The following is a 14,564-nucleotide window of genomic DNA, read 5'->3' on the forward strand; positions in this document are numbered from 1 at the left end:
AAAAAAAAGTTTTTTCCTCATAAGATTTTAGGATTTTTCTTTCTATTTTGAAAGATATTTACCTTACCATCATTTTGGAAATAATCATTAGTGTATTACTTCATCGTTTTTTCTTCTTTTTAAGATTATTTCAGAATTTTTTTTTTTCAGTTGGGTTTAACAATAAAAAAATGGCTTTTTGTAGCGATTCAGAAAACCGGAAAAATCAGTTATCCGAAATAGCGATGGTGCCGATCGTTCCGGATAATCGGTTCCCTACTGTAATTGACTTTTAGTTTTTGAGAATGCAATCATATAGAGCATTCCCAAATGGTGTTCTGCGGAACCCTAGAGTTCCGTGGAAAAGTAAAAGGGGTTCCGGGAATTAGGGCTTTTGTTTACCTCACAAAAATGATATTTGAAACCTTATTTATATTTAGATCGAATTAGTAATTTATTTATTGATTATTTCAGTTGTTTTTGTGAAAATTATTTAAAGTAAAATGCTAATGAAAAATAAATACCAAATTTTTTTGTTTAAAAAATATTATTTTTCTAATACGAATATCTTGATTATATAATGAAAAGAACCTGCAATTGGGTACTTGCACTTCAAGAAGAAGACCATGCATACCCACACGTGAGACCTATAACGTCAACACGGGCTGATCGTTTATAAGCAAAATGGCGTGTTAAAGTCGAGCTAAGTTTCTCAAGATAAATTAGAATGTTAAGTAACGTGAAGTTATTTAAATACAAAGCAGTATCACACATCGAATATATTGGAATATACTTCTTTCTCGTCTACGTCTTTTACTTAGATTTATTATTTGTTTATGTATTTTATTGTAACCGTGATATTTTTTTTTCTTTTTTGTGTACCTGGCGACTTCGATGCATAATTAGTTTGCTTATGTTTTACATGGCTTCATGTCTTTGTGTTAAGTAAGAAATATATAGTAAAAAAAATTGAAATCTTTGTGAAAGAATATAGAATGAGTCACTTAAGAGAATTGATATTTGACGGGATTGGCTTACTCGAAATAGAATGGAAAGAACAGTTGCTAACGTGAACAAATGCCACGTTTCAACAACCGATCTGGGTCGAGATACCCACACTACGTCACTTGCAGGTATACCATTATAAAAAATTGTATTAATATTTCTTATCGAGCTTTTCAGTAAAATAAATAAATTTGTTAATAGGGGAGCATGTTTCCCTGGTAACCATCTTCAGCGCTTATAAATTCTTTTAGCTTTTATTGCAACAAAAATCATAATAAGGCTTGTTTCATTTTCGCTCATGTATGTACCCTACAAACAAATTTAAAACTATATTAGATACTGCTTAAAGTAAATTCAGTTGTCGGATATGAAACTTAATTTAAGATTATTAGTGAGAAAAAAAAATTTAAAAAAAATAAATTCCTCTTTTTAAATATTTTCAAAATAAATTGGTTTTTATTGAATAAATAGTTCCAAGAAACTGAAGCGGTTATTAGATGATGAAGATATTACTTCATTTACTTCAAAAAAATACATCAGCCCATCTTGATGCCCTAGAATCTCATTTTATTCATAGGAATGTTGGTTCTGTTTCGCTCATCTTTACACGTTGGAATCTTATTTTATTTATATGAATTTTGATTCCCTTGTTAACGACATTAATTCTTCCCTACCTCTCCAAAGCTCGCGGAAATACTTTTTACCCTGATTTACCCCACTCGGCCACTGTGATTTTCCTTGTTCTATTTTTCAATTTTTTTCTCTCTTGCCTACTATAATTTTTTTAGTTTTGTTTCTCACCTTTACTTTTCTTAGGCAACTTTACGTTTTAAATTTTAAATCACTTTTGTTTCTCCTCATTCACGTCTAACAAGTCTTGAAAATGTGCGTCTGTTTTTGAGTGCTGGAAACATATCAAATGTTATTTCCGATTTGTTTAGTCTTTCATTATTTAATACGTTCATAATTGTCTCTGCACATTTTATTTGGACTGGGATAGCCTGGTTTGTTGGGCACTGGGCCCATGTCCAAGAATTCGTGGGTTCGATCCCCGCCGGCCGAAGACTCCCTGTGTAGTAAATGGGGACTTATGCACGTTAAATCTGTCGAGTCGCAAAGTCCTCCATGTTCCCATCACAAATCAATACCTCTGGGGGTACTGATCCCGGAGTTTCTATGTCTTCTGGATGGGGTTCAAAATTACAAGGCTACAGAGTTGAACATTAGTCGTCGTAAACCCAAAATTGGGTCAGCTATTTAAAGACGGATATAAAAAATAAGAACACACACTTTTTTTTATATTGCTCTTATATGCCCTATTATTTATAAAGCGGCCGTTAAAAAGGTTTTCATAACTGTCAATCCTTTAGGGTTCCACAGCTGAAAAAAATTGGGAGACGCAGATATAGAGTACCATTTATGGTAATTACATTAAATAGGATAATTAACAGAAAACTTCCTATTTTATTTTATAACTGTCGTTGAACAGACGACCCAATTTTGAGTTAACTGTTACCAATGTTCACCGCCGTAGCCTTGTAATTTTGAACCCCATCCAGAAGACAAGGGAGCTCCAGGATCAAGTATTGGGAGAAAGTTTCCTCCTTGGAGGGCTTTTTTGTTGGAAGTAATCCACATTTGCGTTACATGGATTGGAAAACCACAAAAACCTCCCACGGTTAGTCTGATAGCAAGAGGACTCTAACCCATAATCTGTCTACCATTGAGGATATTTTACGTCAGCACTGTGGTCGGTGTGAGCAGTGTGCGGAATTCGTATCGCCCAGCCATTGATGGATTCGAACACAGAAAACATCTGACATATACAGCAAATGCAACCAACATCTAAACATTAAATAAATTTTGTTGTTGGGAAAAACGTTAATTTAAGCAAAGTGTCTTTTCCTGAGAAAGAATTTAAATTTAATTTATTATGACTTGAAGAAACTAGAAGAGCAGTTTCCAAATAGTACGACGTGAAATCCTAGGATTCTGTGGAACAATTAAAGAGGTTTCGAGAATAAGGGCTTTTTTTAACGAATAATGATTTTTGAAATCTTCAATTATTATTTAGGTCCAATCAATAATCCTTTATTTATTCAATATTTCAATTGCCTTTATGAAATCATTTCAAGTAAAATTCAATAAAAAATTTATATTTTTTTAAGTATGTATTTATAAATTTTAAAAAATATACTTTTAAAAAAATACCTTAGTATTTCTCATCATGGTTTTCAAATCGAAGTAAAATTACTAAATTCGTTAATATAGTTTTCGTTATATGTTTCCCTAACAACCATTTTTAACATATATAGCATTCTTTTCAGTTTTCTTTTCAAAGAAAACCATAATTCGGCTAAAAAACAAGGAAAAAATTCTCCGCATTATTTAAAATAAAAGAAAATAGTAAAGGAATTTAGAACGACATGATTTAGCCGGTTTGCGATCATTCTTGCATATACCCAACTGCATACATACAATTGAAAATATAGTAAAATGTAGTTTTCAATTTAGTTATCATTTGAGAAATAATGTGGAATTTTACCCATGGGAACATTATAGTTTTGAGTAACAATGCACACGAACAATAGTTTAATAAATAAATTATACAGCCCTTTTTTATGGCAAATGAAAGCGGACGATATCGATACTCGTTCCCACGTCTATCTGATAGATATCTTAAATCCTTATAAACAAAGAAACTTAGAAATCAGAAGAAGAATTAGTGCGGATTGCGAAATTTGCCAAAATTAAATTCAGATTAGATCAGGAAAAAAACATATTGTTTTCTGGCAATATTTCTAAAAATAAACAAAAGTGCCAGTTTAACGAAACAATACCGCGTAAATAAAATAAAAAAATGCATGGTGTTAAAAAGAGGAATTATTCAGTTTAAAAAATTGCAATAAAGAACATTAACCTCAAGAACCGAACTTCCTTGGTGAGTAAAAGATCGAAAACTGACTGAGTGTGAATTATGTCCATTCAACGGAACGAAAAAACGAGATGATTTCGCGTTTATTGATATTCAGGGTGGAGTTCGCCACACAAAGAGGCCAAAGCAACTTTCTTTTGTTCTAAACACTTTGACCTAAATATGCCACTTGACCTGCCACGAGACGACCCATAATTCACCTTAATGCAAGTCTGTTCAACCCCAAGCGTGAACTGGCTTTTAATACAACTCATTAAATTCGTACACTTTATTGAAGTCATTGAGCCATGAGATATCAAATCATTAAAACGTCAAACTGGAATAATTAATGTGAAATATTAATTACAACTTTCTGGTCTGTGTAACAACCGCATTAAGAGCTTTCAGAAATCATTTGAAGCAAACCGCTTTTGATTACTTGCAAATTCGAATCTATCAGCTTTTATACATTGAGCATTGAGCATACCTTATAGATGAAACAAGAGGATAACAATAGGAATAACGTTGGAGATATAATTATTAGAGACATAAATGGAATTCATACATTCTTTCCTAATTTTGTTACTGTTTCAATTCAACTAAATTTACTGTTAATTTACCCTATTAACAAGTGTGTTTTATCCAATAAGAAGCATGTACCCATCGTTCCTTCTCACATGAAACATGTGTGGAACCCTCCTGGAGAAATGAAACCTCCTGGTTATAATTATATTTCCTGGTGAACCCTCCTGGTTATAATTATATTTCCTGGTGAACCCTCCTGGAGAAATGAAACCTCCTGGTTATAATTATATTTCCTAGTAAACCCTCCTGGAGAAATGAAACCTCCTGTTTATAATTATATTTTCAGGTGAAACCTCCTGGTTATAATTATATTTCCTGGTGAAACCTCCTAGTTATAATTATATTTCCTGGTGAACCCTCCTGGAGAAGTGAAACCTCCTGGTTATAATTATATTTCCTGGTAAACCCTCCTGGAGAAATGAAACCTCCTGTTTATAATTATATTTCCTGGTGAACCCTCTTGGAGAAATGAAACATGTGTGGGGACTAATGAAAATGAAGTTTTTATTTCCAATCAATATATTACGTCACTATACATGTTTTAAACTAATAATTTTTTTCGGTAAAAAATTAAATGTAATTCATTTTTTGTGTGAGCAATGCAAAAAATAAAAGCTAACAAACAGAATTAACTTTTGATCTAATTTCACATAAATGATGAAGTACTTAAGATTGACTGCAAAAATCCGATCGCATCTAATGATTAAGTTTTTGGACTCAATGATCCGAAACCCTAACTCTTAAATATGTTAATTAATTACTACGGACGATATCTTAAGGTACAAAATCAAACGTACCAAAAAATTAAATACAAAAATGTGCTTTCAAAAGTGTTAAATACAAAAGTGTGCATTTACCTAATTTCGAACATGCCACATGTGGATCTGGATAAACGAGTCTTTTTTTGATGGATTTGGATTCTGGATACTCAAAATATGGTCTCTATAGTTTAGGTAGTAGATCAGTTAAAAATTTGGATCCATTTTTTGTCACTTTCACTTCATTTCGCCTATCTCGAGACTTTTTTAAGAAGAACGAAAAATAATTACAACCAATTAAAATATTCATTTATTCAAAAAAATTCCGAGCAATAAATAATTTTATTAATTTTATATTACATTTTCAACAGTACATATTTAATTACATTCGAAAGATTTTGAATCGTAAGATTTACAAATCTCGCCATCATTTTAAAGTATGTGATTTTAAAAGACGAAATGTAAAATTTGAACAAAGTGCTCGAATAGCTTAGCTATAATTCTAAAAGTAATTAATCGATTATTTAATCACATTCATATGTATTGCTTCGAAAGCATGGAGCTATATAAATTTTTTGTGTATGGCTGGTTAATAATTTGAATCATCATCTTTCGTGTCGGTTTACCTAATTTTACCATTTACGGTTTACCATTTACCTAGTTTCGAACATGCCACGTGTGAATTCCCAGTCACGCCGGCATTTCACGACCAGAAAAAGGCCCGCTTAAATTAAAAAATCAATTTAAATTTTAAAAAAATTATTAGAGCAAGAAAATGAAGTAGTTTTTCCCATTTTTGTGGGAAAGGGGCCTTCATCTAAAAAAAAAAAAAATTATGACAGCAGCTCATTATAAGCTTTTCACTTTGCAGTAGTAGTAATAGCAAAATTATGGCTCTGTTTGGTCCAAAAAAATAGATTATTAGATATTATGCTTTTTTCAAAAGTTCCATAGCGTGAAAAAATATTGCATAAAATGATAATTTACAATAACATAACACTTTTTAAAGCTTTTCAGATCCTTTTCGAAGTTTGAAATTTAAAAACTAATATATTTTCCGTGAACTAGACGTAAAAAGATGTGTATTGGTGCTGCCATCTATTAAAACTCGATGTAAGTAAAATTCGAAAAGAGTTATATGTCTTTTTCAAAGAAAATTTCTTGCTGACGAAATTAAAATTTAAAAATGATTTCAGAAATTAAAAACATATTTTAAGGGTATTCTGTTTATTTGAAGATATTCTCTTGAGGAAGATTCTCGTTATTTATTATTAAAGAAATCTACAAAAAAATAAAGTAAGTATTTTGGTGCTGCCATCTATATTTTAGTCAAGAGATTGGTAGAATGAATTTGAAATTATCTCTGGTATTTCATCCTCTCCCCTCCCCAGTAAATGTATTTGAAAACTCTTTTAACTTCAAAGTTAGTTTATTAAATAAATAATTATTTTTAACCGATGTCTTATTTAAGTTTCCTTTGTTGAGAATGCTTACATTTGTTACCATAAATGTATTTGGCTATTGGCAAAAAGTTAAATGAATTATGTTAATTAATTAGATAATAAAAAAAGACGGACTGTAAAGACCGTAATAATTTAAATTAAATAAACTTGTTCATGTGCTCAGTTTTTTTTCTCTGAAATTCAAATTCATTTTTTTTAATATAAAAAAACACACTAAACAGTTAAAAAAAGTAATAATAAAAATATTAACTAGTAGCTTTCTCTTTAGATAAATACTTTCTGTTCTCGCCCATTTTTAAAAAAGTTTTTTCCCTCTTTCTTTTTTTAATTTATAAATTTGTCTAGAAATATCAGCCAAAATTAGCGTTTACTTGGTGACAAAGTGGACTAATATGAAATAATGCAATCGACGGTTAAAAGTTGTGTGGCAAAGTAAGTATCTTTTTTTTTAAAATAAATACTTTACCCTCCTGTTTTTTTTAAATTTATTTATTTTTATGAGTTGTATTTTTATTTAAAACTGGCAATCAAAAATAAGTGTTTACAGTTAACATACGTAGTTATATCTCAATAATACAGTTACATCTAAATTTGTCACATATAAAAATAAATAATTTTTAAATTTGCTGAACATCTGAAAAAAGATTTACCTCTTTTTTCTTTTACTTTTTATGAGTTAAATTCAATGATAATTCATGAAAATTTTCTTCAATTTCTCAAGTATTGAGAACTTTAGTAGAAATTTTTCCAAGTATTGCGGAAGACATATACCTCCCCCCCCCCTCTAACGACGATCATGATCTAGCCACCAATCGAGTTTCTGGCTGATTTTTGTGTAGAACGACCTCCAGAATTGAAATATGAGCCCTATCTCAGCCCCATCCTACTTTTTCTGGAACTTACCCAACAATATATCATTTTTCGATAATTTTGAATTTAATTTAGATGAAAAAAATTATTAATTTAACCGTGAAATTTCTTCTGAGGGACTAAAAAGGTGAAATAGGAGGGAGATCTAATAAGGAGGGAGATTTTAAAAAATTTACCCTTTAAATTTTCACAAAAAAAAAAAATTCTTTTTTTTCTTCAATAATTTTCTTGCTATATTATGACACGTTCCAGCTTTTAACTCTTCTTCTCCTCCCTTAATCTCATTAGAATAATGAAAATAATTTAAGAGAGCTTTAAGGAAAATATGGATAAGGATGGAAGGGATACCAGATGCCCTTTTCAAGAAAGTTAGAAAGATTTACTGTACGACTTTTATTACATATTATATTAATATGCATTATGTTTTTACTGAAATTCAACTATTAAAATAATAATTCCACCCTAATGAAATTCATGGCCATAAAATTATCGAAAAGTGATCAGGGGGGGGGGGCAATCTTCAAAAAGCGCTGGTTGATAAGCGAAACGGGGATCATATTTGGAATTGTGTGGTCCTTTTGCTATAAAATCAGCAAAAGCAAAAGTCGAGACAGAACCTTAAAAAGAAAAAAAATTAGCAGAATAAAGAAAGAAATAAGATATAAATAAATGAATAGAATTTTTTAAAAAAGTTGAAACAAGGAGTAAGGAAAATTTTAACATTTTTTTCGACACAGAATGCCCTTCGGTGTGTTAAAATTAATTATTTTATTTTTTACCGGCTGATTTTTGGCACGTAAGCATATAGCACATAAGCGTTTATTGAGGTAGGAGGTTGTGATAGGAGATGCAAGGTTTGCTGATAAGGAGAGAAAGGAGGTATGAGCAATGCTTACGTAAAGAACTAAAAAAATCTTATTTTCAAACCTTATTGTAAGATAAGAAATAAAATTTACTAAAACTTCCTTTTAAAAATTTACGCTTCAAAAAGTTTTCATTTTGGTATAAAAATTAAACTTCGATGTAAGAAAAAATTTCCTAAAAGGTGTTTTAAAGATCAGGATTTATTTCCGCAGAGGATAAACCTTGAAAACTTCTTAAGGAATAGTAGACTTATTAGCAAATAAACTTATGTGAGCAATTAAATATGCTGAAGATATGGATGAATGGAAAGAAAATAAAAGAAGTGGTTTAAGTCTCATAGCGAATAGAAGAAAATAAGAACGACGCTAAGTCGTTGAAAAAATGAAAGTATAGTTGTGCTAACCATGGGCATCATCTGAATAGATAGATGCTTATGAGTTAATATAAATCATTTCATGGTTCAATTGTTCTGTTTAAAATAGGCTTAACTGAAAATTCATCTTCTGAAAGGTTTATGAAATAAATAAACACTTCTTTAAATTAATAAATAAAATAAATATCTTTCTTCATTACTATAAATAATGAATAAAGAAGCAAATTACGGTTAAACCTTTTAATTGAATTTAACCCTAAAATTCTTAAAACTAGATTACGTGAGAGAGAGAAAATCAAGAGTGGGATTTCTGCGTCTTTTTTACGTAACCATGGAGAGTATTGCTTATTTTTGCTAACAATTATAAATTGCTTATTTTTACTGACAAGGAGCGGAACGGTCCAAAATTGCTAAAAACATGATTATTTAAACGGCTCCAAAATGCGTGCTAGGATCAAGTTAACTCCGGTCCGATCCTCGACTCCACTAAGATCCACCGACCACATGTGATACACGTGCTCGTAAAGTCAGTGGAATCGAAAATCCTATGATCGGTCACTGAGTAGTACCATAGATACAATGATCTAAAGAAACTTTCCCTCCCCTTCAGATCTATGTCTAAATTGAGGAAATGGCCCCACAAAATTATGGCATGTCTCTGGATCATCATCAGGAATGCTTCCCGACCATCGCCAATAGCCAATTGTGCAGCACTAGTGCGACGTAAATAATGCACCTACCAACCTGCAATTAAAAATCAAAATTTCCGTGGAAAGTCGAAAAATTAAGCTCTAATATTTAAGAAAAACCATCAGCAAATAGAACGATTTTCAGTGAAATTATTAGTATGTAGAATAAATATTTTTGATATATATTTTAATATTATTTTACTTAGTAAACATTTTACTTTGTTGTGGCGGAATGTTTCATTTTGGCGTAAGGAGTTTTTCTAGTGTTGCTACAAGAAATTTGATATTTAACTGTTGAACTATAAGTATTTAAAAATAAAATTTGAAATTTTAAGGATTGTGGAATTTGCCGTTTTTCTCCAGACGTTTTAGCCAAAATTAGGAGGGACAACCTTCGGTACTATGCATGTCACATCCAGCACTTGACAAATGCTGCTCACTACATAATCAAGCTCTGATTTTTTCTTCGCTTTGAAACTGCTCATGGCTGATTTATTCTCGCATTCCATGCTAACGCTTGAATTTTCAACATCTTTCTTTTCTCCTTTTTTGATGCAATCAGCTTTCAGCTCTCTACAAGATACATCGAATTTTTTCAACAATCTATCTTCTACATGCCAAGTCATATCTGAAAAAAAACTACATTAGTACTTAGAAAAAAATTAAGAATACTTTAGAATCACCTCTAAATATTATTCGGAAAAACATTACCGTAATGCATTTTACTTTCTATCGGAAGAATTGGATTTTTCTTTTTTTATGCAATTCACACATCTCCGATTGAAGTTGAGAGAAAATGAGAGTCTGATTGATGAGTTTTTCTCATGAAAATATATTTCACCAATCAGATTCTCATTATTCGTGGACGGCGATCGAAAATGTGTGGATCGTATGCAGTGAGAATGGGCCTTGAGAATTTCAAATATCTAAAGATAGCAACGGCAATCAGCTTCAAAATTGGCAACAGTTGGATTACAAAAGAGAAGAATAGGCTACAATACTTGAAAAAATGTTTTCCTCAGATTTTGTTTTCCTACTCGGTGTCAAAATAATGTTAGCTGCATCATGTTACGTTTCATTTCATTTTTTCCATCATCCAAGAGACACGTAGTACACCAAAGTTGCGTTAATTATTGATTGATTGATACAGTTGCTTAAATATAAAAATATAGCTTTATTTTTATTCGTCCGCAAAATTTTCCACTAGATTTGTTAGCGGAAAAACTAATTATTTTTGAGAAAATTATCAGTTTTATGGCATAAAATAACGTAAGTAGCTTAATAAAGCAATTACAGATTTTAAAAGACAATGGTGTCACACAAAAAATTTAGCTCAAAATGGCAATAACTTAAAATAAGAATAACTTCGAACAAATTCAAATTACAAAAAACTTTCGTGCGATGTTTATAAATAAAAATAGTCCTTAATGCCATAATAATTGCAACCTGCATGGTATGTTTTATTCCTAGTTTACCAGCTACCAGCTAACAATTCTCGAACTAAATTATTGAATCTTAAATATTTCTATTCCATTGTACTCTCTGCACATTTTTCTACACACCTTCGTAATTTAAAGTTTATAAGTCTTATAATTTTTGTACAGCAAAACAAAACGTAACATAAATATATAGCCTAATAAACGTAATAAACGTAACAACCTAACGTAACAACATAATAAACGTAACAACCTAAAGAGCGGCAGAGGCAACTCCTACAACTTCTTAATAAAAAGAGATATGAATGTATTTCACCACAAATGTTTAATTGCCATTAATCTTACTGAAAATAAGAAATCCATCAGGGCATTTAAATTCTTCCTCAGGCTCTATATCTTTAGTAAGGGTAAGATCCTTGTTAGCATATATATCTCCTCCATACGGTACACAAGTTGTTTGTCTTAGTGGTTCACCATCAAAATAGAAAGCTTCCCTGTAAAATAATTTTACAACGTAAGACAGTAAATCATTATTGATCGAGAGGTATAAAAACTGTAACAAGTAGCAGATTTTGTTACACTAAAATTTCGCTTCTTGATGTTAAACGTTGAAGAATCACTTCTAAATTACTAAGAAATAAATCCTGCTTTAAAATTATATCTTTTATTTATTCCTTTTTTTTAATGGCTTAATCGTACCTAAAAACGAATGTTGGACATCTGAGCGTCCAATGTTTTAGAGAACCTTAGACAATCACTAGGATAAAGATAAGCTAAAGACTGGGTAGCTAAAACGCTAAAGTTTAAAGGCTTGGTGGCTTTAAATTTAAAGGCTTACTGTCCCCCCCCCCCAAAATGTGATTTAATAAAGACATTCATTGTTTAATTGTGCACAATATATCATTCTTGAAAAGTCATAGATGCACTACTTTCTGATAAATAACATTTTTTTTCTGGAAAAAAAACAAACCTCCTAATATATTTTACTAGTAGGGGAAGAACCGACGGTGCATAGGTAAGCTCTATGGAAAATTTAGAAATACTAGAATTAAAGTGAAAAGTAGCAGATATCTATACTTTTTTATCCACCTTTCTCCTTAATATATATATATATATACACTGGTTATCATAAATTAAGGAAAATTCACAAAAATCGCGATAACTCAAGAAATTACACATGGAATTTTATGAAACTTACCCACAATATACAACACATAGTAAGGTATTAAACAACATAAAAAGAAATTATCAGACNTGAAATACATATATATATATATATATATATATATGTATTTGGAAAGTGATTAAAAATATTTTTCTTAAATAGTACTTAAAGGATACTTTTTTTTTTGAAAAATCTGATTACTCATCCTGTCAAAACAATAAATATACTAATAGTAAAGAATAGCATTGACAATGAATAACATAATTCATAAAAAAAAGCATTGCTGAAAAAAAGTATCACTGGTAAAAACCATTAAATAATCGAATGAAAAAATAATTTAATATCGTTAAAATAGTCCAATTAATAACCATACAAATTTTAAAACTCAATTTTAACAAAAAGTAAAACATATATCTATTTTAAAATATTAGTTTTTTTTAACTTACGCTACAATTCCTAGCAATGACTCTTGGTCTTTGCAAGCGACAATTACATCACTTTTTTGTTCTAAAATAAGAAACCAATTTTAAGTAAGAAATATTTCAATCATTGATATCATGAAGAGGATAAAATTACAATTATAATATTAGATCTCATAAAGGATCTGAAATTAATTATTATTCAATGAAAACATATAGGTGCATTCACTAATTTCATATGCGAGTTAAATGGTACGTTCTCAGAAAAATCGTACTTAAGCAACAGTGCAAATATACTGCAACCTTATCAAAGCGTTAAAATGAATGATGTGTACGCCGAGTTCGTAAAATCAAGTTTAAGAAGAACGATAGCTCAGTTTACCTTAGCACCAATTTAAGATTGAGGCAAATTAGAACAGTATAATGGTTTAACAGAATCTGAACTTTGATGTTTATAGTAAGCAAACTATAAGCCTGTATCTCTAAGATAATTTATCACTTAAGATCTTAAAGTAGGAAAATGACTTGGCACTCTCCTGTTTTAGGCACTTTAGTGACAACTAATCTTCAGTCCCCTCTGCAAGCCCCTTTAAGCATGAATAAATCTTAGTCCCCTCTAAGCATAAAACATGTTAGCCATAAAATTTTAACTATTTTTTGGATATAATACGATCGACAAATATGTAATCAACATTCTTTCAATATTTATTTTTAAAAAAAACATGGTCACATCATGCACCCCACGATACAGACTTCTGCAAAACCTATTTGAAAATTGTAGAACAACGTGAAAGACATGAGTGGAAAACTATCTAAACTAATGCAATATGAACAGATTCTGTTGTTGTTAATTTACGTCGCGCTAGAGCTACACAATGGGCTATTGGCAACGGTCTGGGAAACATCCCTGAGGATGATCCGAAGATATTCCATCACAATTTTGATCCTTTGCAGAGAGGATGGCACCCATGCTTCGGTAGCCCGACAACCTGCACGCGAAGTCGAGCACTTTATGATAGAGCAGTTTAACGAGGATCAATACCGCACACCCTCGGTCCCTACGCAGACTGATCCTAGTGGTGTCACCCACCAGCACACTGAACTCAACCAGTGATGCTTGACTTAAGTGATCTGCTGTGAACCGTGTCTTAACGATCAGTCCACTGCGGGACGAACAGATTCTGATAAATTGGTTTTATTTTTAACTAATGTTTTTTTTTATTATTTATTTCTAATTTCAATAGGCTTAAAGGGAAAAGAAAAAAAAATTACCACCTGAGCGAAAGAAAGCAGCTAATTACATGAATTAAACTTAAAATATTCTCTCTTTCTCTCTGTTTTCTGTTTTGTTATTTTTTTAAAGTTTTTCAAAATGTACTCCTATTATAATCGTTTAGATTGAAGAATTTTCATATAATAATTATATATGAAGACTCATATAATTATGCCTTTTTTTTAGATTCATATTTTTTTCCGGTAGATATTCAATAATTAGAAGTTTAAAATTCATTTGAGCTTAAAAAATTTAAATTGATCGGACGAGTATACTTACTAGGTTTAATTTCTGGTATTGGAGGTAGGGTAACTTCAGGCATTTCTATGGGCTCTGGTGTTACAGTTGTGCCCTAATTTTTGTTTAAAAAAAATGTATTAAGTAAAACACTTGGTAACATAGACATCAAAAGGTGTTCCGTAATCATTGCTATAATTACATATTTTTAGAATCTTGGTTTTAAATAATTAAAAAAAAGCATACAAATTTGGTTTCGCAAATTTAATACGAAGAAACGTGAGAGGTCTATCAAAAGTCTGAAAATTAACAATTGAGTACAGTAAGGTTTAAAATATTAAAATTAATTTGAGTTCTGTACAAAGCTTAAAGAAGTTTCCTATAATTAACTTACACCTTCTCTTTGTTTGATACGTCAATCAAACGGAATTTTGCATTTTCAATCTCGATTTCCTTGTAAATGATTCATCAAATTTTGATGATATAATACTCACCAATACTATATATATATATATATAGTTGATGATTATCTTC

General features: G+C 30.6%; 1 protein-coding gene across 1 annotated transcript in view; it reads right to left on the reverse strand.

Annotated features, from left to right (window-relative positions):
• Positions 1 to 8,836: 8,836 nt before the first annotated feature.
• The window catches only part of LOC107436106 (paternally-expressed gene 3 protein-like), an 11,396-nt gene continuing 5,668 nt past the window's right edge, over positions 8,837 to 14,564 (reverse strand). Inside the window, exons 3-6 of the mRNA XM_071185589.1 lie at positions 14,073 to 14,145; positions 12,548 to 12,608; positions 11,282 to 11,430; positions 8,837 to 10,128 (exon numbers count right to left, since the gene is read on the reverse strand). Of these exons, the coding sequence (XP_071041690.1) occupies positions 9,869 to 10,128; positions 11,282 to 11,430; positions 12,548 to 12,608; positions 14,073 to 14,145 (543 nt within the window). The 3' untranslated portion in view covers positions 8,837 to 9,868. The remainder of the gene's footprint in view (positions 10,129 to 11,281; positions 11,431 to 12,547; positions 12,609 to 14,072; positions 14,146 to 14,564) is intronic.

The sequence above is a fragment of the Parasteatoda tepidariorum genome, chromosome 1, assembly GCF_043381705.1.
Source record: "Parasteatoda tepidariorum isolate YZ-2023 chromosome 1, CAS_Ptep_4.0, whole genome shotgun sequence".
Lineage (NCBI taxonomy): Eukaryota > Metazoa > Arthropoda > Arachnida > Araneae > Theridiidae > Parasteatoda > Parasteatoda tepidariorum.